Source organism: Pristiophorus japonicus, chromosome 11 (assembly GCF_044704955.1).
Source record: "Pristiophorus japonicus isolate sPriJap1 chromosome 11, sPriJap1.hap1, whole genome shotgun sequence".
Taxonomy (NCBI): Eukaryota; Metazoa; Chordata; class Chondrichthyes; family Pristiophoridae; genus Pristiophorus; species Pristiophorus japonicus.
Genome location: NC_091987.1, coordinates 70,375,017 through 70,399,954, shown reverse-complemented (window position 1 = coordinate 70,399,954; position 24,938 = coordinate 70,375,017). Strand labels below are relative to the sequence as shown.

Sequence of the window (24,938 nt, the reverse complement as noted above, 5' to 3'; positions counted from 1 at the left end):
GGGAGCACTGTATATAAGCCGGCCCCTAAGGCCTGTTCCTCACTCTGGAGTGTCTTATTAAAGACTGAGATCACTGTTACTTTAACCTCCCTGTGTGTAGCCTCATCTGTGTTAGGAACACAATAACTGGCGACGAGAATACGAATCCAACTCAAAGATGCAGCAAACTGTGGGCATCCTGGAGAAGTTCTCAGAGGGTGAGGACTGGGAAGCCTAAGTCGAACGGCTAGACCAGTACTTTGTAGCCAACGAGCTGGACGGAGAAGGAAGCGCTGCAAAAAGGAGAGCGGTCCTCCTCACAGTCTTCGGCGCACCGACCTACAGCCTCATGAAGAATCTTCTGGCTCTGGTGAAATCCACAGATAAGTCATTTGAGGAGCAGTGTACACTGGTTCGGGAGCATCTTATGCCGAGGGAGAGCGTGCTGATGGCGAGGTATCGGTTCAACACATGCCAGCGATCTGAAGGTCAGGAAGTGGCGAGCTACGTCGCCGAGCTAAGGCGACTTGCAGGACAATGTGAGTTTGATGGCTACCTGGAGCAAATGCTCAGAGACTTTGTTGTACTGGGCATTGGCCACGAGACCATCCTCCGAAAACTTTTGACTGTAGAGACACCGACCCTCAGTAAGGCCATTGTGATAGCACAGGCGTTTATGTCCACCAGTGATAACACCAAACAAATCTCTCAGCACACAAGTGCTAGCAATGTTCATAAATTAACTGGAACTGTGTTTGCGAGCAGAAATGTACAGGGCAGAACCCACGAGTCTGCAACTGCCAGCAGGCCTCAGGTGACCCAGATGACTCAGAGTCCCCAACAAAGGATGAATGCAAGGCAATTCACACCTTGTTGGCGTTGTGGAGGCTCCCATTCAGCCTATTCATGCCGCTTCAAAGGGTATGTTTGCAAGAGCTGTGGAACAATGGGGCACCTCCAATGAGCTTGCAAACGAGCTGCAAGCTCTGCAAAACCTGCTAACCACCACGTGGCAGAGGAAGATCAGTCCATGGTGGATCAAAGCAATTTTGAGCCTCAGAGAGAGGAGGCAGATGCTGACGTACAGGGGGTGCACACATTTTCGACGAGATGTCCACCTATAATGCTAAACGTAAAACTGAATGGCTTTCCCTTAGCCATGGAACTGGACACTGGCGCTAGCCAATCCATCATGAGTAAAAAGATGTTTGAGAGACTATGGTGCAACAAGGTACTCAGACCAGCCCTGAGCCCCATCCACACGAAACTAAGAACGTACATCAAAGAACTTATCACTGTCCTGGGCAGCGCCATGGTCAAGGTCACCTACGAGGGCGCGGTGCATGAACTGCCACTCTGGATTGTCCCGGACGATGGCCTCACACTGTTTGGAAGGAGCTGGCTGGACAAAATCCGCTGGAACTGGGATGACATCCCAGCGCTATCACATGTCGATGAGGCATCATGTACCCAGGTTTTTAACAAATTTCCTTACCTTTTTGAGCCAGGCATTGGAAACTTTTCCGGGACGAAGGTGCGGATCCACTTGGTCCCATTGACACGGCTTATTCACCACAAGGCGCGAGCGGTACCTCACATGATGAGGGAGAAAGTGGAAATCGAGCTGGACAGGCTGCAATGCGAGGGCATCATCCCCCCAGTGGAATTCAGCAAGTGAGTCAGCCTGATTGTTCCAGTACTCAAAAGTGATGGCACGGTCAGGATTTGCGGCGACTATAAAGTTACTATTAATCGTTTCTCGCTACAGGACCAATACCCGCTACCTAAGGCAGACGACCTATTTGCGACGCTGGCAGGAGGCAAGATATTCACCAAGCTCGACCTGACTTCGGCCTACATGACACAGGAGTTGGAGGAATCTTCGAAGGGCCTCACCTGCATCAACTCGCACAAGGGATGTTCATCTACAACAGATGCCCGTTTGGAATTCAGTTGGCTGCAGCGATCTTCCAGAGAAACATGGAGCGCGTACTCAAGTCGGTACCACCCATGGTGGTCTTTCAGGACGACATATTGGTCATGGGTCGGAACACCGCCGAGCACTTACAAAACCTGGAGGAGGTCCTCCAGCGACTGGATCGCATAGGGCTGCGGCTGAAGAGGTCGAAATGCGTCTTCATGGCAACAGAAGTGGAGTTTTTGGGGAGAAAGATCGCGGCGGACGGCATTCGGCCTACAGCCGCCAAGACAGAGGCTATCAGGAACGCGCCCAGGCCACAGAACGTCTTGGAGCTGCGGTCGTTCCTGGGACTCCTCAACTATTTTGGTAACTTCCTACCGGGGTTAAGCACCCTTTTAGAGCCCCTGCATGTGTTACTGCGCAAAGGTGAGAACTGGGTATAGGGAAAAAAACAAGTAATTGCTTTTGAGAAAGCCAGAAACATTTTATGCTCCAACAAGCTACTTGTATTGTATAACCCGTGTAAAAGACTTGTGCTAGCATGTGACACGTCGTTGTACAGAGTCGGGTGTGTATTACAACAAGCTAACGTTGCGGGGAAGTTGCAACCTGTTGCCTATGCTTCCAGGAGCTTGTCTAAGGCCGAGAGGGCCTACAGCATGATTGAGAAAGAGGCATTAGTGTGTGTGTTCGGGGTAAAGAAAATGCATCCGTACCTGTTTGGCCTCAAATTTGAGCTGGAAACTGATCACAAGCCCCTCACAACTCTTTTGGTTGGATAACAAAAACAGTTAAGTCAAGTGCCCTCCAATCTGGGGGACACACCAAACATTTTCAAGGCCCTTTTTTTTTTGGGGCACTAAAATCATATTTTTTTTCTCCAAGTGCCCCCTATAAAAGGGGAGGGGGACACTAAAAACACCGGCAATTAAAACAAATTAAATTTTAAAACATAAAATCAAATTAAAATTTGGTTGCCGGGGGTGATGATGCACTCCAGTCCCTCCGGCGCCCACCTCTCGCGGAAGGCCGCGAGCGTCACAAGCCCCTCACATCCCTGTTCGCTGAAAACAAGGGGATAAATACTAATGCCTCAGCCTGCATACAAAGGTGGGCACTCGCGCTATCAGCGTATAACTATACCATCCGCCACAGGCCAGGCATCGAGAACTGTGCGACTGCTCTCAGTCAGCTACCATGGCCACCACGGGGGTGGAAATGGCGCAGCCCGCAAACTTGTTGATGGTGGTACAGCCCGCAGACTTGTTGATGGTCATGGAAGCGTTTGAAAATGATAAATCATCTGTCACGGCCTGCCAGATTAGGACATGGACCAGCCAAGATCCTCTGCTGTCCCTAGTAAAAAACTATGTACTGCATGGGAGCTGGGCTAGCATCCCCATTGAAATGCAAGAGTTAATCAAGCCATTCCAGTATCGAAAGGATGAGCCGACCATTCAGGCAGACTGCCTGTTGTAGGGTAACCGCATAGTGCTACCAAAAAAGGGCAGGGAGACGTTCATCTCGGATCTCCATAGCACACACCCGGGTATAGTAATGAAAGTGATAGCCAGATCCCACGTATGGTGGCCCGGTATCGACTCTGACTTAGAGTCCTGTGTATTGCAATGCAGCGTATGTGCTCAGTTGAGCAACGCGCCCAGAGAGGCACCACTAAGTTTGTGGTCCTGGCCCTCCAGACCATGGTCAAGGATCCATGGCGACTATGCAGGCCCGTTTCCCAGTAAAATGTTCCTGGTGGTGGTGGATGCTTTTTCAAAATGGATTGAATGTGAAATAATGTCGGGAAGCACCGCCACCGCCACCATTGAAAGCCTGAGGGCCATGTTTGCCACCCACGACCTGCCTGACATACTGGTCAGTGACAACGGGCCATGTTTCACCAGTGCCGAATTTAAAGAATTCATGACCCGCAATGGGATCAAACATGTCACATCGGCCCCGTTTAAACTCACCTCCAATGGGCAGGCAGACCGGGCAGTACAAACCATCAAACAGAGCCTTAAATGAGTCACAGAAGGTTCACTCCAAACCCGCCTGTCCCGAATACTGCTCAGCTACCGCACGAGACCCTACTCGCTCACAGGGGTGCCCCCGGCTGAGCTACTCATGATAAAGACACTTAAAACCAGACTCTTGCTGGTTCACCCCAACCTGCATGATCAGGTAGATAGCAGGCGGCAGCAACAAAATGTAAACAATGGTTGTGCCATTGTGTCACGGGAAATTGATCTGGATGACCCTGTGTATGTGCTAAACTATGGACATGGTCCCAAGTGGATCGCGGGCACGGTGATAGCTAAAGAAGGGAATAGGGTGTTTGTAGTCAAACTAGACAATGGACAAATTTGCAGAAAGCACCTGGACCAAACGAGGCTGCGGTTCACAGATTGCCCTGAACAACCCACAGCAGACACCACCTTTTTCGAGCCCACAACACATACCCAAAGGATCAACGACACCACACCGGACCAGGAAATCAAACCCATCACGCCCAACAGCCCAGCAAGGCCCGGCTCACCTAGCAGCCCTGCAGGGCCAACAACACGCCAGCCCAGCGAGGGCACAGCCAACACACCAGCACAGACATTTGTACCGAGGTGGTCCACCAGGGAAAGAAAGGCTCCCAACCGCCTCACCTTGCAAATAGTTTTCACTTTGACTTTGGGGGTGGGGGGGGGTGGAGTGATGTTGTGTAAAGCATGCACTCCCATGTTCCGCCACCAGGGAGCTCATCCCCTGAAGTCCCAAGGGAGCACTGTATATAAGCCGGCCCCTGAGGCCTGTTCCTTGCTCTGGAATGTCTTATTAAAGACTGAGGTCACTGTTACTTTAACCTCCCTGTGTGCAGCCTCATCTGTGTTAAGAAGACAATAGGTCGTCCAGTAGTGTGTGTAGGTCTCGCGCGTGCTGTTCTTCTGTGTTAGAGGCCAACAAAATATCATCGACATACTGGCTTTGCAAGGCCATATGGAATACCTTAGGGCTGTTATGAAAACTCTGCGGTAGCCGAGTCCATGTGTACTGTTGCTGTTGGATGGTGAAGGCAAACCATGATTGGACCTCAGGTGCCAATGGTACTGACTAAAACCCGTTGGCCATATCGATGACCGAGAAGTATTTATGTTCTGGTGTTAGAGCCTGAAAAATGGTGGAGGGGCTCGCCACCAAAAGTGATCGATACACTGGTTGGCCATTCTGTAATCGATGGTTAGACGCCAGGCCTTGTTGGCTTTCTACACAGGCCATACTGGGCTATTGGATGAACTATGTGTCTTGACCAGCGTGCCCTGCTCTTCTAGTTGTTGAATGATGGGTGGGATTCCTACAATGAAGGTGGGACTGATGGGATACTGTTTCTTGCACGGAGGAGAGCTCCCAGTAAATGATGAGGGCTCTATCTGGAGCAGGCCACAGTCGTTTTTATCTTGAGCCCATATTGGGTGTTCCTTCAGTTCCTCTTTCCATAAAGATCTAATAGACCACGTTACCTGATCATCCTCAAAATGCAACGAGGAATCCAATTGAGTCAAGAGATCCATTCCCAAAAGGGCTTGATCCACGGGACCTGTCCAGATCGATGTAGCCAATTCGTGTGGGCCAAGTCCTAGGCACATGAGTCTGGTTTGACTGAGCACCAGATCGTGACCCCCAACCCCATAGGCTGTTTGTACCGTGCCATCCAGTGGTATTAGCTTTTTATAGCGTAGGGGTAAACATGTCAATTCTGCTCCTGTATCCAGGAGAAAGTCTATTTCTTGATCGCCCACCTTCATAGATACATATATCCCATCCCCTTGTTGTTGTATCAGTGCCAAGAGGGATGCTGCGAGAAAGCAGGCTTCTCTAGTTTTTTGTTGCTTTTATCAACTCCTCTTGTTGCTGTGTGGAGAGCTGCTTAAATTTCTCCAAGAAGCTGCTGTTGTCCGAATGTGGACCTTGCCTGTGTCAGGTTATACCCTTGACGTCCATTTCCTTATACTTTTGCTCAGCAGGTTTTGGCCCAGTGACCTTCCTTCCCACAATAGTGGCATTTTCCAGGTAATTTTCCTGACGGTTGTCTGGCAGGATCCTTGGGTTTCCACCCTGCCCTGCATGGTTCGGACTTTAGCTCCCATATCTCTATCCAATTGGTCACACCGATCCACCAGCGCCGCAAAGGTTGTTCCTGGGTGTTCCCAATCAGGTAAGGTCATCTTCAGCATTTTTGATCATTCTGGTTTTATGCCGGCAACGAAGGCAGCTTTCATGGGTCCAGAAGTGCTCTGGTCCATTTCATCAGGTCCGTCGTTGTTCATCCCCGAGTGTTCCAACCACACAATTTTAAATCGTTCTTCATATTCTAACATTTCTTCCGTGGCTTTCTGCTGGCAGGCTGCAATTTTTCCCCAATCCGTCTTTGCAGGACTGAATACCTGCGACCATTGCCTGACCGTCTGCCACCCAGCATTTAATAGTTGTTCATCCTCGCCAAGGGCATTTTCTACTTCCCTATTCAGTCTTCTTGCTGCTCGTCCAGGCACCATTACAGTCAGAACCTGGACCCCGTCCCACGGGTGAAGGTGGTAGATGCCGTTTATACGATCCAGCTGTTCCCACGTCTTTATTTCCCCCTTTTTGGGGTGCGGCAGTTCTTTAGATCACTTATCAATTTTCTGTGGGTCCGCCGGTTGGTGGTAGTAATGCTGGGCGTACTTGGCTTGGCATGTCTTCACACCCTCTGCGTCAGTAGTTTCCTCCGTCTTAATCTTAACCCGTTTTTTCTTCAGCGGGGCAAGCTTCGTCCGAGAGACAATGTCGCTTTCCACGCTGGATTCGCTAGAAGACTCAGTATCTGTTTCCAAGCACGCTTCATGCCTCTGCATCTTCCGTTGGTCCTCTCCTATCTGGCACAGACTTGGATATCGCGGCCAGAACCCGGTGCATTCTGCTTTCGGTTACTTTACTGGTCCGTTACATGACTGATTTTTCAATTTTTCAACTTCCGCCTTAAGCTTCGTAATTTCCGTTCGCGCCTTTTCTAATTCAAGTTTTTTTTTCCAACTGTTCACAAATCACCTTCTTTTGGTCCTTTGCAGTCGTTGAATCGCGGTCATATTGCGACTGTTTTATGGTTTCATTTCACTGTCGGATCTGACCCATAACGACTAGGGACCATTAGATACGATCCTTCTCCTTCAGGCGGGTTGTTTTTCCCCAGACCTTCTTTATTTCGTCCAAGGTCCACTGTCCCTTGGAGGTGCCATACCTTAATTCGACCTCGGTACAGGTTTTGGATAAGTCAAAATGTTGCTCTTTTAGTTGCCGTAGAATTTCGCCGTCTGAGACATTAGGTGGGGCCAGCCCGCCTTTAACGGTGATAGGCAAGTGTTTGTCCTTTTCCTCCGCCATTGTACCGATTTCTTAGAGGTCTCGAGCCGCGGGCTGTTTTAGCCGGGTCGGTGTCTCGTCAGGACACCGCCGATGTGAGAGCTCTCGGGATGGGGTCTCGAGCCGCGGGCTGTTTTAGCCGGGTCGGTGTCTCGGACACCGCCAATGTGAGAGCTCTCGGGATGGGGTCTCGAGCCGCGGGCTGTTTTAGCCGGGTCGGTGTCTCGTCAGGACACCGCCGATGTGAGAGCTCTCGGGATGGGGTCTCGAGCCGCGGGCTGTTTTAGCCGGGTCGGTGTCTCGGACACCGCCGATGTGAGAGCTCTCGGGATGGGGTCTCGAGCCGCGGGCTGTTTTAGCCGGGTCGGTGTCTCGGACACCGCCGATGTGAGAGCTCTCGGGATGGGGTCTCGAGCCGCGGGCTGTTTTAGCCGGGTCGGTGTCTCGGACACCGCCGATGTGAGAGCTCTCGGGATGGGGTCTCGAGCCGACTACCGACCGGAGGTTCTTTTTAGAATCGCGTGAGGGAAAGATAAATCTTAGACAACAACCGAGGACTTTTATAAAGAGGTGTCCTTACCTCCGTGTCGCGACATAGGTCCGATGTCCGGGATTTAGTCTTGTGTTCCTTCCGCGATCCTGTTCGGAATTGTTAGATCTCTTCATTCTTAATGAGATTCGGGGTCCGGTGGTAGATTCAGGTGAACTTTATTGCAGCATGTATTCGTTACATCTTCAGATCTCCATTACAAAAAGTCACACACGTGATTCTTGGCCAGCTTCATTTATACAGTTTACATTAGTAGCGCACACCCACACACACCCCCCTCTCGCATACTATTGGTCTGCAAGTCTGTGTTGTCATATTGTGATTGGCCTGCTGGTGCATGTACACAGTTTGATTGCTGACAGTGGTTTTCCCCTGTCGCACTCAGCGAACCATAGTTTGCCTATTCCACATCTGGTGTTCATATATAATACCAGAGGAAAACAAAAGCTTTAAAAAATATATATGAGTACTGCTTTTAAAAATGTGTTCTCAGGATTTGGGCAATGCTGGAAGAGCAAGGCCACACTAATTGTCCTGAGAAAATGGTGGGCTTTCTACTAGTGATTGTTCGTACAACTGTGTAGCTTAGCTAGGCCGCTTCACTGAGCATTAAGAATCAACCACGTAGTGTGGACCAGAGTCACAGTTAGGGTTGGTAGGGTCCTTTCTCTGATAGACACTAGTGAGACAGTTGTTTTTTTAATAATAATCCAGCAGTTTTTAATGGTCACTTTCTGGTGTTAGCCTACAAATGATCAGAGGTATTGAATGTAATTTCACAAAGTATGGTGGGATTTGAATTTATGCACTCTGAGGGTAATGGTCCAATACCATAACCACTACACTACTGTACCCATGTACTTTGTGTATGCCATATCATACCTGTTTACAGAAGAGAAAATAGTGGTAGGTGACTATATGAAATTTATAATTGAAATTTATAAACCTGAATTGAAAATGTGGGTCAAAACAGATTTTATGTCTAAATATAACTAACTATAATCTACAATGCTTAACATATGTATAACTGTGTAAAACCTGTATTAAAAGAAAAATGAACACACATCTATTTATTTTGGTGGGAGCTTATTCAGTTGAACATAGAAACCATAGAATTTTCAGACAAGGAAACATTTGACCACTAGAGAAGATATATGTTGGATAATAGTGGTTTACCTGAAATAAACCAGAGTCTCACTGATTGCATTGCTCATTGGTGTTACATACGTGTGTGAGTTATAGTGAATGTGATGTGAGTGATTTATGTTTTATAAGTCATTGTTTCCTGATATGTATTCTGGTTGTACGGGACAGCTAGATAATATAATGAAATAAAGCATATGAGAGCCACATAGAGAGAGAGAAATAGACAGTCAGAAACAGTAGACTATGAACAGAAAGGCTAAGCAAGGGAGACAGGAAGAATTGAAGAGATTGTGGCAGAAAGAGGTACAAATTTGTTTTCTTATTTTTCTCATGGGGCAAAGTCACTGAAGATCAAGTAACATAATCCAAAAATGTACTGAATAAGTAAATAATCTCATGGACAGTGTGATTTAACAAATAGCTTCACAAGTGAGACTGACCCATAAATTACAAAGTCATCAATGCATTATGGTCAGCCACATAAGTGGTGAGTATTTTATATTACACTAATGTCTATGGCATATTCCATCTATAGCACTTGCTATCTTATGAAAAGTGGAAAAATATAATCAATGATTTGCAGCCGATGAAATCAGTTGAAACTGGTTTATGATGTCACTGTGATGTCATAGCTGTGGAAATATTTTTATTCCTACTATTAACTTTCTTTCTGAGTGTTATAATCAGGGTAACTTTAATCGTCAAGGGTATGGAGCTCCCATCTTTTTAAGATGTGTGAGAGTTAAGCATTGCCTCAATGGCCCCAATTCTCACTTTTCCAAACAGTAATGTAATCGTTTATTGAAACAGGTCAGTTTGAGATCTATCCTTCCCCAGTAATTGCCAGAGATTAGCCAGTGTAAATGATGCTTTTCAGTACTATTTAAAGTATTCTATTATTATAAATATGGAACAGCATTCTTGGAAATAAATTTGTTGTATTGTTACGGGATGTTTTATATATATCTTTCTGAAAGGTATAGCCAAAGTAATTTATAACATTGTTCATGAGTCTCTTCAGCTGAAGTAGCTGAACCATACTGAAGGGATCCAAGGTTCAATTTCTAGTTTCTACTAAATTGGTTGATCTTCATAGGGGTGAGAATAGGGAAAGCTACAATTGGAAAACTTGCCTGGGTTTCTGCTCCTGATCGCTATCCAAGGACTCCTGCTGAAAATGTCTGTACATTGTTATTGGTTGAGAATATAATTGGCCTTGGCTATGATTCCCTCATGATTGCATAGCCTGTTGGCAGTGTCAAAGACACAGATAAATAAAGCCTTCTTGAGCAAAGTACTGGGGATTGACTAAACAACTGTGAAATCATTCTCCAGCAAAGAGTGAGCATCTTCAGTAGATGAGGAGAAAAATAACCAAAACAATTTATGGTAGTTTAATTTGCTTCTATTTTATATTGCTTTCGTTCCCTCCACAAAAAAAAGGACAGTTTCGTAACATGCCATTTTTTCAGTCAGCACTTGGTCTTCCCTTCACATGGATGAACTTCAACAATTGTACATCCCTGTCTGGACTAAAAAAACGTGGAAGGTGGCTCAACCGTGGCTAACAAGGGAAATTAAGGATAGTGTTAAATCCAAGGCAGAGGCAGATAAATTGGCCAGAAAAAGCAGCAAACCTGAGGACTGGGAGAGTTTTGTAATACAGCAGAGGAGGACAAAGGATTTAATTAGGAGGGGGAAAATAGAGTATAAAAGGAAACTTGCTGGGAACATAAAAACTGACTGCAAAAGCTTCCATAGATATGTGAAGAGAAAAAGATTAGTGAAAACAAACATAGGTCCTTTGCAGTCAGATTCAGGTGAATTTATAATGGGGAACAAAGAAATGGCAGACCAGTTAAACAAATACTTTGGTTCTGTTTTCACGAAGGAAGACACAAATAACCTTCCGGAAATACTAGGGAACCGAGGGTCTAGTGGGAAGGAGGAACTGAACGATATCCTTATAAAGCGGGAAATTATGTTAGGGAAATTGATGGGATTGAAGGCCGATAAATCCCCGGGGCCTGATAGTCTGCATCCCAGAGTACTTAAGGAAGTGGCCATAGAAAAATAGTGGATGCATTGGTGATCATTTTCCAACAGTCTATCGACTCTGGATCAGTTTCTATGGACTGGAGGGTAGCTAATATAACACCACTGTTTAAAAAAGGAAGGAGAGAGAAAACGGGTAATTATAGACTGGTTAGCCTGACATCAGTAGTGGGAAAAATGTTGCAATCAATTATTAAAGATGAAATAGCAGCGCATTTGGAAAGCAGTGACAGGATCGGTCCAAGTCAGCATGGATTTATGAAAGGAAAATCATGCTTGACAAATCTTATGGAATTTTTTGAGGATGTAACTAGTAGAGTGGACAAAGGAGAACCAGTGGATGTGGTGTATTTGAACTTTCAAAAGGCTTTTGACAAGGTCCTACACAAGAGATTGGTGTGCAAAATCAAAGCACATGGTATTGGGGGTAATGTACTGACGTGGATAGAGAACTGGTTGGCAGACAGGAAGCAGAGAGTCGGGATAAACGGGTCCTTTTCAGAATGGCAGGCATTGACTAGTGGAGTGCCGCAGGACTCAGTGCTGGGACCCCAGCTCTTTACAATATACATTAATGATTTAGATGAAGGAATTGAGTGTAATATCTCCAAGTTTGCAGACGACACTAAGCTGGGTGGCGGAGTGAGCTGTGAGGAGGACGCTAAAAGGCTGCAGGGTAATTTGGACAGGTTAGGTGAGTGGGCAAATGCGTGGCAGATGCAGTATAATGTGGATAAATGTGAGTTTGGGGCAAAAACATGAAGGCAGAATATTATCTGAATGGCGGCAGATTAGGAAAGGGGGAGGTGCAATGAGACCTGGGTGTCATGGTTCATCAGTCATTGAAAGTTGGCATGCAGGTACAGCAGGCGTTGAAGAAGGCAAATGGTATGTTGGCCTTCATAGCTAGGGGATTTGAGTATATGAGCATGGAGGTCTTACTGCAGTTGTACAGGGCCTTGGTGAGGCCTCACCTGGAATATTGTGTTCAGTTTTGGTCTCCTAATCTGAGGAAGGACGTTCTTGCTATTGAGGGAGTGCAGCGAAGGTTCACCAGGTTCCAGGGATGGCGGGACTGACATATGAGGAGAGACTGGATCGACTAGGCCTGTATTCACTGGAGTTTAGAAGGATGAGTGGGGATCTCATAGAAACTTACAAGATTCTGACGGGATTGGACAGGTTAGATGCGGGAAGAATGTTCCCGATGATGGGGAAGTCCAGAATCTGGGACACAGTTTAGGATAAAGGGTAGGCCATTTAGGACTGAGATGAGGAGAAACTTCTTCACTCAGAGAGTTGTTAACCTGTGGAATTCCCTACCGCAGAGAGTTGTTGATGCCAGTTCATTGGATATATTCAAGAGGGAGTTAGATATGGCCCTTACGGCTAAAGGGATCAAGGGGTATGGAGAAAAAGCAGGAAAGGGGTACTGAGGGAATGATCAGCCATGATCTTATTGAATGGTGGTGCAGGCTCGAAGGGCCGAATGGCCTACTCCTGCACCTATTTTCTATGTTTCTATGTATGTTTCCTGATTTGTTAAGTGTTAGCTTGCCTCAGTGGCAGCACTACCACTTTTGAATCACAAAGTCATGGGTTCAAGCCTCACTTCAGGTACTTGAACACAGTGTCACCTGTGCCTCTGAGTCAGAAGGTTGTGGATTCAAGTCCTACTCCAGAGACTTGAGCACAGAAATCTAGGCTGCAGTACTGAGAGAGTGCTACGTTGTCAGAGATGCTGTTTTTCAGATGAGATGTTAAACTGAGGTTCTGTCTGCTCTCTCAGGTGGATATAAACGATCCCATGGCACGATTTTGAAGAAGAGCAGGGGAGTTCTCTCAACCAACATCACTTAAAAAAAATATTATATGGTTATGTATCTGTTTATGGAACCTTGCTGTGCACAACTTTGCTGCTGCATTTCCCTACATTACAACAGTGACTACACTTCAAAAATCTTCATTGGCTATAAAACAGTTTGGGACATTCTTAGGTCGTGAAAGATGTTGTAAAAATGCAAGTCCTTTCTTTTATAATGAGTTAGTGGAATGTGTCTCATAGATCAATGAAAATTGATGTGACTAGTAAAAGTACTTAATCTCTGTCTGGCCACTATGCAATGTACATCAACTGAATCGCTGATATGCTGCAAGTTATTGCCAGAGAGAATCCCATAGTGACTGCACTCTGGTACACACTTGGCAACGCAAATCCTGTTGAATTACACATTCTGATCTCATACTGGCTGGAATTGCAAACGTTTAGGGGTATATTTTGCAGAACACAATTTGTGCGGGTTGATATCAGGCAGAGGAGCCATGATTTGAACTGGTGGTTAAGTGTGGGAAAAAGGAAAATTCCTCTCAAACATCAAAACGATTTAAATTACATTTAATTGGACACTAGGCTCTCTGTCTCCTATTATCTTTGAAATACTAGTCGACTATAGATAAACTTTAGACCAGGACCCCCAAGTTGCATAGCAGAGAACATGCCAGATAATATGTGTTTGTAACCTGCCAGGACATGTGTTATTTCACATAACGAGTGACTCTCCAGCCAAGCTTCATATGTTTTGTAGTAGGTAAATTAATTCATGTTTCTTGTTTGTCATGGGGAAAGTAGTATTTATTAAAGGGCCCCAAAGTCTGTTCTATCAGAAATAGTAGTCATAAAAGGTAGCAATTAATTTAAATTTTGCAACAACATGATTAAAATGAGTGATAACGAGGAAGGGGTTCAGTATTTTATTGGCAAAATAGAATGATAAAATATTTCTGTTCAAACCTAAGTGGCAGCACAATGTCTGGAATGGTGAGTAATTTGTACTCATGATGGTGGTGTGACCTCAATTGGAGCCTGCAAGCAGAGATCAACCATTTCTCCAAAAGGGGGAGCTGTTCCCCAAATAGGGGTTGCTGCTCACCTCAGTCTGTTTTAGCTACTTCGAGTGGGATTAATGGTGAGCAGGTGGCTGTTCTATCCCCTCGGGCAGGCAACGGTATACCTTTTTATAAAGTCCGACAAGGAAACACTGGATTGCCTGAATACCATTTCTTTAAAAAATGTGCCCCATTTTTAAGGGGTACAACTAATAAAAGAACATAACTATAAAATAATGAACAAAGGAAACTTATAAAACAAAATTATAATATTGCTCCCATTGTCCACTAAACACTCCAGTCCTTGTGGTGCCCACCAGTCATGGGAGGTCTCAAGTGTAATGATGGACATCGCATGCTCCCTCGCTAAGGTCACTCAGGTGCGGACAAGACCGCGAAGAAGATGCAGGCAGCCAGAGCGACCACCTCCCTGCCCCGACTTGGTCCACCGACTTGTCCCCCTGTCCCCCGCATTGGGTGATCAGCAGCGTTGGACTGAGGTGGAGCCAGAAGTTGAGGAGCAGCCCCCTCAAATAATTGAACAGAGGCTGCATCCTCTCACATTCAACACAAATACAAAATATGGGCTCATCCAGGCCACAACATTACAAGCAGGGCAATGGTATATGGTTTCGCACACGAAGATTAAATGTAAGGGAAAAAAACCTTTGCAGAAATATATTAAAATGAATGAATTTTTTAAAAATGAAAACATAATTAAAAAATACATATACTTTGGCAAACTTATTTTTGATTAATGAGGAAGATTGAACCTCATAATATTTTTGTTGATTGGCATGTGCAAATCATTTGATGAAGCATTTCAATGCAATTTATATTTTTCAAATCCCTCCATGGCCTTGCTTCTCTCTATCTCTGTAATCTCCTGCAGCCCCACAACCCCCCAAGATATCTGCGCTCCTATAATAAGAACATAAGAATATAAGAAATAGGAGCAGGAGTAGGCCATTCGGCCCCTCAAGCCTACTCTGCCATTCAATAAGATTATCGCTGATCTTCTACCTCAACTCCACTTTCCTGCACTATCCCCATATTCCTTGATTCCCTTAATAGCCAAAAATCTATCGCTCTCTGTCTTGAATATACTCATCGACTGAGCCTCCACAGCCCTCTGGGGTAGAGAATTCCAAAGATTCCACCCTCTGAGTGAAGAAATTTCTCCTCATCTTAGTCCTAAATGGCCAATCCTTTATTCTGAGACTGTGACTCCCTGGTTCTAGACTCCCCAACCAAGGGAAGCATCCTCCCTGCATCCACCCTGTCAAGCCCTGTAGGAATTTTGTACATTTCAATGAGATCATCTCTCATTCTTCTAAACTCTAGAGAATATAGGCCTAGTCTACTCAATAATACCCTCTTGAGCATCCCTGATTATCATCGCTCAACCATTGGTGGCCGAGCCTTCTGTTGCCTCGGCCCTAAGCTCTGGAATTCTCTCCCTAAACCTCTTCGCCTCGCTACCTCTCTTTCCTCCTTTAAAACATGTCTTAAAACCTACCTCTTTAACCTAGCTTTTGGACATCTGCCCTAATTTCTCCTTATATGGCTCGGTGTAAAATTGTTTGTCTTCTAATACTTCTGTGAAGCGCCTTGGGATGTTTTACTATGTTAAAGGCGCTTATATAATTACAGGTTTTTGTTGTTATTGGTAACCAAAGTTTTTAGCAAACACTGTTTCACAATGAACAAAGTGCTTCTTTAAATATCACTGTTGATGTGAAGTCACCATAACGAGTTGAAGTTGTATAATAATTCCTTAGATAACAGTGTAATAATAGCTCAAAACCAAAGGCTTCCAGTTACCAACCCACCTCTATCATTTAAACATCGTCCAACAACACGTGAACTGGCAGCCAATCAGGAGGGCGGCTCGGATTAATCCCGTTCAGTTGGATCCTTTGCAACGAAATAGTTCGAGGAAAGAACTAAGTGCGTGCTGGGTGTTTATTCCAGGATACAAAGAAGTGCAGTTTACTAAAAGCGGAGCGACTTTCCGTTGAAGTCGGGTTTCGTTCTTGCTAATATGTGTTGCAGGTGTGTTTGTGCGGTGGAAAGGTTCAGGAATGGTTGCCTGTGAAGCGGTCTGAAGTCTATAAATTGCAGCAGGGACGGCAGTGGGGTACTCGCTGCACTGTAGCGTTTGTTCTGTGTGCACGGAAATGTGGGTGCTACTACAATTCCGCTTGTGCTTTTCTGTCATTCCGGTTAAGTAGAATGTTGTAAGATGTAACTGAAAGCGTATTGCTTCCTCACGTTCTACTCCAGCAAATTGTTCTGTTTATGCAGGAAAGGCGTTTAGTTATTTCGTCTTGTTATTTGCCAAGTGTTACTTTACAATCTAATTGGTAATAAGGTAAACCAGTTGTTCACTTAAAGAAACTAAAACGAATAGTTTTGTTTTACCCAGTTTAATCCCTTGGTGTTTGCATTATATGGTTCAAATAACTGAAGAACTTCGCAGTTACCTAAGTGTGCGTGGGTGTAGGCTTTTAGTAATGTAGGCAGTCTAGCTAAATAGCTTGGCTAAATTTTAAGTTTGAAATTAAGATTTAAAGTTTTTTGGAGGTTTAAAATATTTATTTATGCTTCATGTTAGTGAGTTTGAATATATTTGCAGCTGAAAATAACTAACTAATATCAATGCCATTATTTTTTACTTTAATTTTCAAGGGAATTCAAGATAGATATATTTTTTTAAATCAAGATTGAAATGTTTTCATTACTTTTGGTGAGCATATTTTTCAAATGTATGGTTAATTCAATTCTAAGAGCCCTTTTAATAGTGCTGTGTGTGGTTATACTTTCTCATAACCACATTATAAATGTTACTTTTTAGTTACTATGCACTCCATCTTTCTGGGGAATACCAGATATCTAAGTGACCCTGTAAGAGTGTGTGGTTTTAGTAATGTAGGCAGAATAGCTAAATAGCTTCACTAAATTTAGTAATACTAGCAATTGTGAGTTTTTGAATTGGATGTCCATGAGCTTTATGGCTTCCAAGATCATCTTTGGTGTTTTTAAGTACTTTTTGGTCCCTTTCTTAACTACTTCAACATTGGAACAAATATTTAGGGAGGAACTGAGGATATTAATCAATAAGACAATGTATGTGAATCATTTGGCTTGTATGTGAATCATTTGGCTTGGATGTGTCCCATCATGGCGTTGAGTCCATGATCAGATCAGCCATGATCTTATTGAATGGCGGAGCTGGCTTGAGGGGCCATATGGCCTACTCCTGCTCCTATTTCTTGTTATATAACATGGCTTCAGAAAGACTTGCTTATCATTGCCACTAATTCTTGTTGAAACAAGAATGTGAAAAAGTTAACTGTTTAGATTAGAAGAATTGACATTAATTTAATTTTATTTGTATTATCTCTAAGCGAAAGTATTTATGTAGAGGCATGTGAAGGATTAAGTGTATTTATGCAAATATCAGGTTGCAAAACTGTGTAGTTATTGCAGGGGATTAATTCAACCCAGTAGAGTGTTGTAAAATCTTGTTTGTTTTATTAATCCTCCTTCAGATATGCAAATTGTGGCATGAACTGGATGGTTGCCAACATAACACCTCTGTTCAAGACTGGTTGAACAAATCTGTTGTGGGCAAATTCTTAAAATCCATAATTCAAGATCAAGTTAGTAAGCATTTAGATATGCATGGGACATTCAAAGACAGCTAAAACAGATTGTTAAAGGCAAGTACTGTTTGACAGATTTGAGTATTTGACCAGTCACTGGATAGGTAAAGTGATGGAGTGGATATGAATGTTCAGAAGGTGATCAATAACTTTTCCCAAGTGACTTGTTAGAAATATTCAGATGCATGGTATGAGGAAATGAAGTTGTCTGGATAGTAAAGTGGGCAACAGACAGGAAGCAAAAGGTTTGTGTTAATGGATGTTCAGATTGGAGAAGGATTACAATTGTTGTCTCATAGAATTGGGTTCCATAATGGGTCCACTTTTTGTTGCAGGACTGTATATAGATGACATGGACATATGGAGCACAATCTCAATTTGCTAAGAATACATAAGTAGGGGATTTGATAAGTAGTGAAAATGGTTGTAAAAGACTTCCAGAAGGACAAAGACAAGGTGATAGATGCAATTTAATATGGATAGGCTTGAGGTAATTCATTTTTGGAGGAAAATGAGGAATGGGAGTAGACTTTCAATGGTAAGATGTAGATGAACAGAATGACCCAAGAGTTTGCATAAATCCCTGAAATTGGGAGTGCATGTCGATCAGGCTATTAATTTTTAAAATGCCAACCACATTTTGGATCTTATAAATAAGGGTGCAAGAGAACAATAGTAAAGAAGTAATACATTTATTCAAAGCTTTGGTTAGGCAACAGTTGGAGCACATTGTACCATTTTGAGAATACTATTATAAAGAGGGTACAATGTCTGCTCACTGTGTAGGATGATGCCAGGGATTAAAAACTGTCATGAGGAGGGCCTTGTGGTACTTGAACTTTTTTTCCCCCCTGACCAGAGCGGAGAAAGCACAGAGGAGTCTTGGAATTTAAAAAAAATGATTGTGTTTTGGCAGGATGTTGGGAAGTCACTGAGGAGGAATCACTAATTAATTTAAAATTCCTGATGGAGTGGGATTAGGAAAAATATTTTTACTCGAGCACTGTTGGAACATTAACTATTTTGAGCAGTGAATGATGCAAGGGTCACTGCATCTTTTAAGAGAACTGAATAAATATATGAAGCAGAGAAAGATATATGGGCTGCAAGAAGAGAGCAGCAGTGTGATTAGTCTCTGAATGCTCCAACGAGCACTAATCTTTAAAGCATTTATCAACGAGCATTTAACATTCTGTCGGGTTCAGTTTCTTTTTTTAAAAATATCCCCAATTTCTGTGAAAAAAGAATTGGATCCTACAATAAATAGAAATGCAAAATCTGCATTGTAGCTTTATGCTAGGAGCATTGAGAGGCCATTTGACTCATTGTGTCAGTGTTGGTTCTTTGCTAGAGCAATCCAAAACTAATTCAGCTGCACTCAGTTCAGTATAAGTTTATAATCATGAAATGGGTTTCTACAAAGGTTTAACCTCTCTAATTTGATGTCATTCAGGAGATCCAAGTTTCATTCAGTCAAAGTGCTCTTGCCTCTGTTGGTGATTTCTGGTCATTATCTCATTGCTGCTTGTGGGAGCTTGCTTTGTTTAATTTGGTTGCTGCATTTCCTACATTACAGAAGTGACTACTCTTCAAAAAGTATTAATTGTCTGTAAAATACTTTGGGATGTCCTGAGGTTGTGGAAGTTGCTATATAAATGCAAGTCTTAACTTTTTGAAAATTCAACCCTTCTAATTGCAAATTGATTCATTGTGTAACCCTGCAAATTACTGTATATTTTGTCTTGCTGTAAAACCTTGTTTGATGCCCTCAGTGATAAGGTTGTTTGGAGTCTGTTCAACAAAATGATAATTTCAGATATGCCATTTCATTTTTGAAGTCTAGAATAATGGTTGCAGCAATTGATTAGGTTTCTTTGACGTATGGGTCTAAAAGAACAATTGTCAAGGTGCCCTGACATGAGCTTGAATGACCTTGCTGGTTATTTGCTGTGTTCATACTGCACTATGTAACAAATTAACTTTAGTTTGTAAACAAAGGAAAATCAGCTGGGTTGGAAGCTGCTAAATATACTGGCTCCAGTTGCTGCTACTCATTTGATCTTGGTAATTGAACTTGTTGAAAATCAAATATATATTATTAGTCATAATGGATTATTATACTGTTGTAATATGCCAAAACAGAAGTTTCCATCTGTCCTTGCTTAATGCAATGCAAGAAGATCTGTTATAAATGGGCAGTAAATACAAAAGTGAACTTTAATATGGGATGAAAACTTCCAACCCCTTTCTAACCTGCAATTTCAGACTTGATGCAGAACAAGCAGCCTAGCAATTTTAGTGGCCCCTTTTTTTATTCTTGAGACTTTTATCTTTGGTGTATTTATTACTGTTTTAGTCACAATCTTTCAAAAGGTGTGCTATTTTATGTGTAAAATAGGTGTGATGTAATGTATATATTTTTTTCTTTCCAGCTGATTGAAGCCCAAAGACTCAATATGGCAGAAAGTAAAGCCACTAGTGTGCTGAGCTGGGATCAAGTGAGCAGTCTGAATGATGTCCTTACTGAGGTGGTCCTTATTCATGGCCGTGGAAATTTTCCAACATTAGAGGTCAGACTCAAAGATGTGGTTAAGACTGTAAGGACCAGGCTCTTTGAAAGTGGAATTCTAGTACGGGATATCCGTCTTAATGGGTCAGCAGCCAGCCATGTCCTTGTAAAGGATAATGGCTTAAACTACAAAGATTTGGACTTAATTTTTGGGGTTGATCTACCAGGGGAAACTGAATTCCAGCTGGTAAAAGATGTGGTGTTGGGTTGTCTGTTGGAGTTTCTTCCAGAAGGAGTCAACAAGGAACGCATCACACCACTTACACTCAAGGAGGTCTATGTGAAAAAAATGGTGAAAGTTTGCACGGATACAGACCGCTGGAGCTTGATCTCCCTCTCCAACAATAATGGCAAGAACGTGGAGCTGAAATTTGTGGACTCCCTCCGTCGACAGTTTGAGTTCAGCGTTGATTCCTTCCAGATCATCTTGGATTCTCTCTTATTTTATTATGATTACTCTGAGAACCCAATGAGTGAGCACTTTCACCCAACAGTGATTGGGGAAAGTGTATATGGGGACTTCGAGGAAGCATTAGGCCACCTCAGGAATACTCTAATTGCAACCAAAACTCCAGAGGAAATCAGAGGAGGAGGACTGCTGAAATATTGCAATCTTCTAGTCCGAGAATTCAAGCCAGCCAGTGAAGAAGTAATCAAATGCTTAGAGCGGTACATGTGTTCCCGTTTCTTTATTGATTTCCCAGACATTACTGAACAACAGAGAAAACTGGAAATCTACCTCCAGAACCACTTCATTGGAGAGGAGAAAAGCAAATACGATTACCTGATGATCTTGAGGAATGTTGTGAATGAGAGCACCGTTTGTCTGATGGGACATGAAAGACGCCAAACTCTCAACCTAATCAGCCTCTTGGCCCTCAGGGTGCTGGCAGAGCAGAACATCATCCCCAATGTCACCAATGTCACTTGTTATTACCAGCCTGCTCCATATGTCAGTGATGCAAACTTTAGCAACTACTATGTAGCGCACACTGCCACCTCATACCAACAATCGTATCCTACCTGGCTTCCCTGCAACTAATAAGTAATGCTATGTTCACAGTTGACTTGTGTGCAGATTGACGTAGCTCAGTTCACCTTAATGGCTTCTTCATTCACATTAGCTGAGAAGGGAGCACACCCTATGGCTGTTGTACAAGTTGCATGTATTAAACTGCAATGAGAATACAAGCTTCATATGCACACATTAATTTTTGCTATAGGGAAGATCCAAAAAAAAGAAATGGCACTATGTTGGGTGGAGCACAAATTTAGGAAGGGAGACTCAACACCAGCAAGAGTCCTGATAGTACACTGTGTCATAGTGTTCTGGAATTGTAACTTTCACTTTCTATAAAAGGAATCCAAAATGGATATCTATCTTCCTTGCACTGTGTACCAGTAATTAATGTGTTAATTTTTTAGAGCAAAATTGCTAATAAGCAGTTCACAAAATAATTCAACATTAAAGAGAAACAAACTGGTCTAATGGTGACAATTACAAAAGTAAATATAGGGGATGCACAATGGTGAGCAGTGGTTCCTCAATAAGTTGTTTGGAATCAAGACCACAAACCTAGGAATTTGTAGTTTATAGCTCACATTTCAGGCAAAATGGTAAGTAGTTCCTGTAGTGACTCATGGGGTGGATGGGAAGAGGAAAGTGAATTGGTGTGCCTGTGGTATAAGCCTGCAAAGCTCCAATGCACAACTGCAAACCAAATTGTATAGATAGGCAATTATTTTGATTGGCTCATTATTTACATCTTACCAGTATGGGCCATTTGTATTACTGAGGAGTGAGTAATGAGAATTTCTACCTCCTGTATAAATTATAACATTACTTGACATCATTTGAAAAGTTTGAGGATAAATAAAACTTGATGAAAGTTCTTTGTTGCAAAAAATATTTTAGAAGGAAAAATTTCATGTTCCCTTTATTTTGTACAAGCTCCAAACCTATTCTGAGAATTGAGCTCGAGAGTTTGAAGATTAGTTATATTCTCCCAGTTTAGTTCATGTTAATGAATTCAGTGCAGCCTCCGCTAGAGTGAGCTACAATGTTGAATTATTTTGGTGCAGAAAATTATGTTAATGCTTTTTTTTTGTTGCTTTGGCACCATAATGAGTATGAATAGTTTTTTTTTTGGCTGCTTACATCAGCCTTTTAATCTAAACCACATTCCCAAGCAATGGAAGTTTCAGTATACTGAAATCATTGTTCTCTTCAGTCCAGTAAGGCTGGGTTCAAAATGTATGAGGTCTATAAAAGTGTCAATTCTTAATCTGTATCCTTACTCCAGTATACTCTCTGGTGTGGATAAAGAATAAAGAGAAATGTAATTTGAACTTTATGGATTCTAAGTTGGCCAGTGTGTGGCACACTGGCTGTCAAAAAGTTTGGTTCATGGTGTAAAAGAAATGTGGAGTTTGCTGAGGCCTAGGTGGAGAAACACTCTCAGCATTTTTACAGCAATGCCAAGCTATTGTCTAAATTTAATGAATTGCTGAGCAGCAAATTATCTTTTTTTGTGATAGATTTGGATAACTTCAGATATTAATATACACACGAAGGTAGAGTATAGCTTGATGAAATTTAATTCACATTTTGCTCTGGACCAGATTTGTGTTCCTTTTCAGTTTGCTTTTGAATGTAACTTGTGGATTTTTTGTTCTCAACCATTGGATCAGAATGAAGAACATTTCCTGATGCCTCTCCTATGCCAGTGTGCTTGAGCCTGAAGCTGACTCCTTAATATCCCATTTGGTTTAAATACTGCAGGAGAGCAAAGGTTAGAAAGAAGGGCATCAATTGAGCATGTTCACTAAAATTAATGAAATTCACCAAATAACTAAATTGTCTCCACTCGGCATGTTTAGAATGAGTTAACACCAGAAAGACTAATTATGCAGTATTTCTACTCTACTTAAAAATGTAAAAAACACAGTGTACTATTGGTGAGGCCTTGTCTTTTGAGACTTCATTACACTTTTATGCATTCATAAATGCAGCCAGTGCAGGATGAGTACTGGTCCAGCGCACATTCCAGACTCAGTGTGAACATAGTATTGCTGTACTTTAAAGTGCAGGGGACAAATGTTGTTGACAATTTATAACTTTTTAATAAAAATTGTATGCTCAATTTCAAAACACCAGCTCTGAAATACATGGAACTGAAAATAGCAGACTAGAATTTTGCAAATGTAAAGGGTTTGCATATATTTTTGATGACATTTATTATTGGCACTTGTTGAGTATAATTTCATCAAAGAATACTGGTGAAGATGTGAGGAGTTGAACTTGGTTATTTTTTTTAAATGCTAGCTAATATGGGCAGTTCAGTTAAGAGCTCTAGGTTAAATTGTAAAATTATTTGAAGTGCATTGTACAATATCTTCATATTGCACATGTCACCAGATTCATCAGATGAGCTCAGCAGTGAATCCTTATTAGAATTGTGTGCATGAAAGGAAACCTGCTGCCCAGTATGGCCAGAACCTGTTTTGTGCAAGGGAAATGGAGCAATCCAAGTTCTAAGTTACACATTCGATCCTTTCTATTGCACTGGGAACTATGTTGCAGTGTGATTCTACAGGTAGTGGCAGCCTTCTGATATCTTGCACACTTCAGTGAGATTGTTTATAGTCTGAATGGTGTTCATGAACTGTTCAACAATGGGATAGGGCATCACAGCTGCACCTGGTCTTGTCTTCACAGATACTCAAATATGCACTTTCTGGGAGCGTCATTAGGGTAGTAACCTGAAATGGCAATGATGCTGCCTTTCCCAACGAGGGGAAAACATTTGAGGCCAGCTAATGAGGTGCTAACACAGCACATACAGCCAATCAAACTTGGGACATCCCTGGTCTGTATGGTTTGTTGCTATACCACATGGTGGATTTACCCACTGAACCAACGGGGAAGTCGAGAGGGTATTTTTATATGGTTCTTTTTTTCCCCCAGGGATCTGCAAGTGTGCTCAGTCTTGCGGGAACTTGCTACTGCATATTAAAATTGCAAAACGTGTAGCTAACTCGGATACCCAGCTGGTAATGTCTAGTTCAGGATTGTGTAAATACTGGGTGAGTGTGAGATGCATTGTTGTGCGTTTTTGTACCCTGAAACCAGTTATTTTCCTGTTAACTAGGGGTAGGAGGAAAAAGAATAAATTACTACTAACCTTGACTTTTTTGTGTTTTTTTTGGGGGTGAGGCAGTAATTTTGAAGATAATTGGGACTGAGACTTGCTCCTGCAAGAATTAAAACTATTTTTATTTCCAGAGTTACTCTACGAGCTGTTACTGGCAGTGTGTTTGTATATTAAAAACAAATTTGTTTCCAGATTTTGTGCTGCTGTACATGCTTTGTACAAACCCAGAGAACCTGTAGACCTTTGGTCCCGATTTGACAATAAAGACTACCCAATGAAAGGTCAACTCAACTGAATTTGTTTTATTTTTAAACTAATTTTCTGAATGATATCCTACAAACAATTGAGAAACTTCTGATGTCTTGTGGTTTGCAGTTATTATGGAGCAAAGGAACAAACTGGATGTGCCAGATCATACAAGGTCTGGATTGTGCAGAAAAGTTGCTGCACAAGTCTGATTATAATTCTGTATATGACATGCTGAGTAATGTATCTTAAGCAGTAATTTTATTTTATTCCCACAGCTTCATGATTTGTGTGAAGGCTACTGTGAACTTTTAACTATCTAAATTATTTGCCTTCAGCCATCTAGCCCTCAAGCTCTGGAATTCCCTCTCCA

At 42.6% G+C, this 24,938-nt stretch overlaps 1 protein-coding gene across 8 annotated transcripts in view; it reads left to right on the top strand.

Annotated features, from left to right (window-relative positions):
* The window catches only part of tent5c (terminal nucleotidyltransferase 5C), a 48,957-nt gene extending 24,347 nt beyond the window's left edge, over positions 1-24,610 (top strand). For 7 of the 8 annotated variants that reach the window (XM_070893508.1, XM_070893500.1, XM_070893502.1 and 4 more), the window contains one exon: positions 20,029-24,610. In XM_070893508.1, the coding sequence (XP_070749609.1) occupies positions 20,053-21,207 (1,155 nt within the window). In that variant the 5' untranslated portion in view covers positions 20,029-20,052 and the 3' untranslated portion in view covers positions 21,208-24,610. Of the gene's footprint in view, positions 1-15,874; positions 15,984-20,028 lie in introns of those variants that run through there. The other variant, XM_070893507.1, reaches the window with a different exon arrangement.
* Positions 24,611-24,938: the final 328 nt, after the last annotated feature.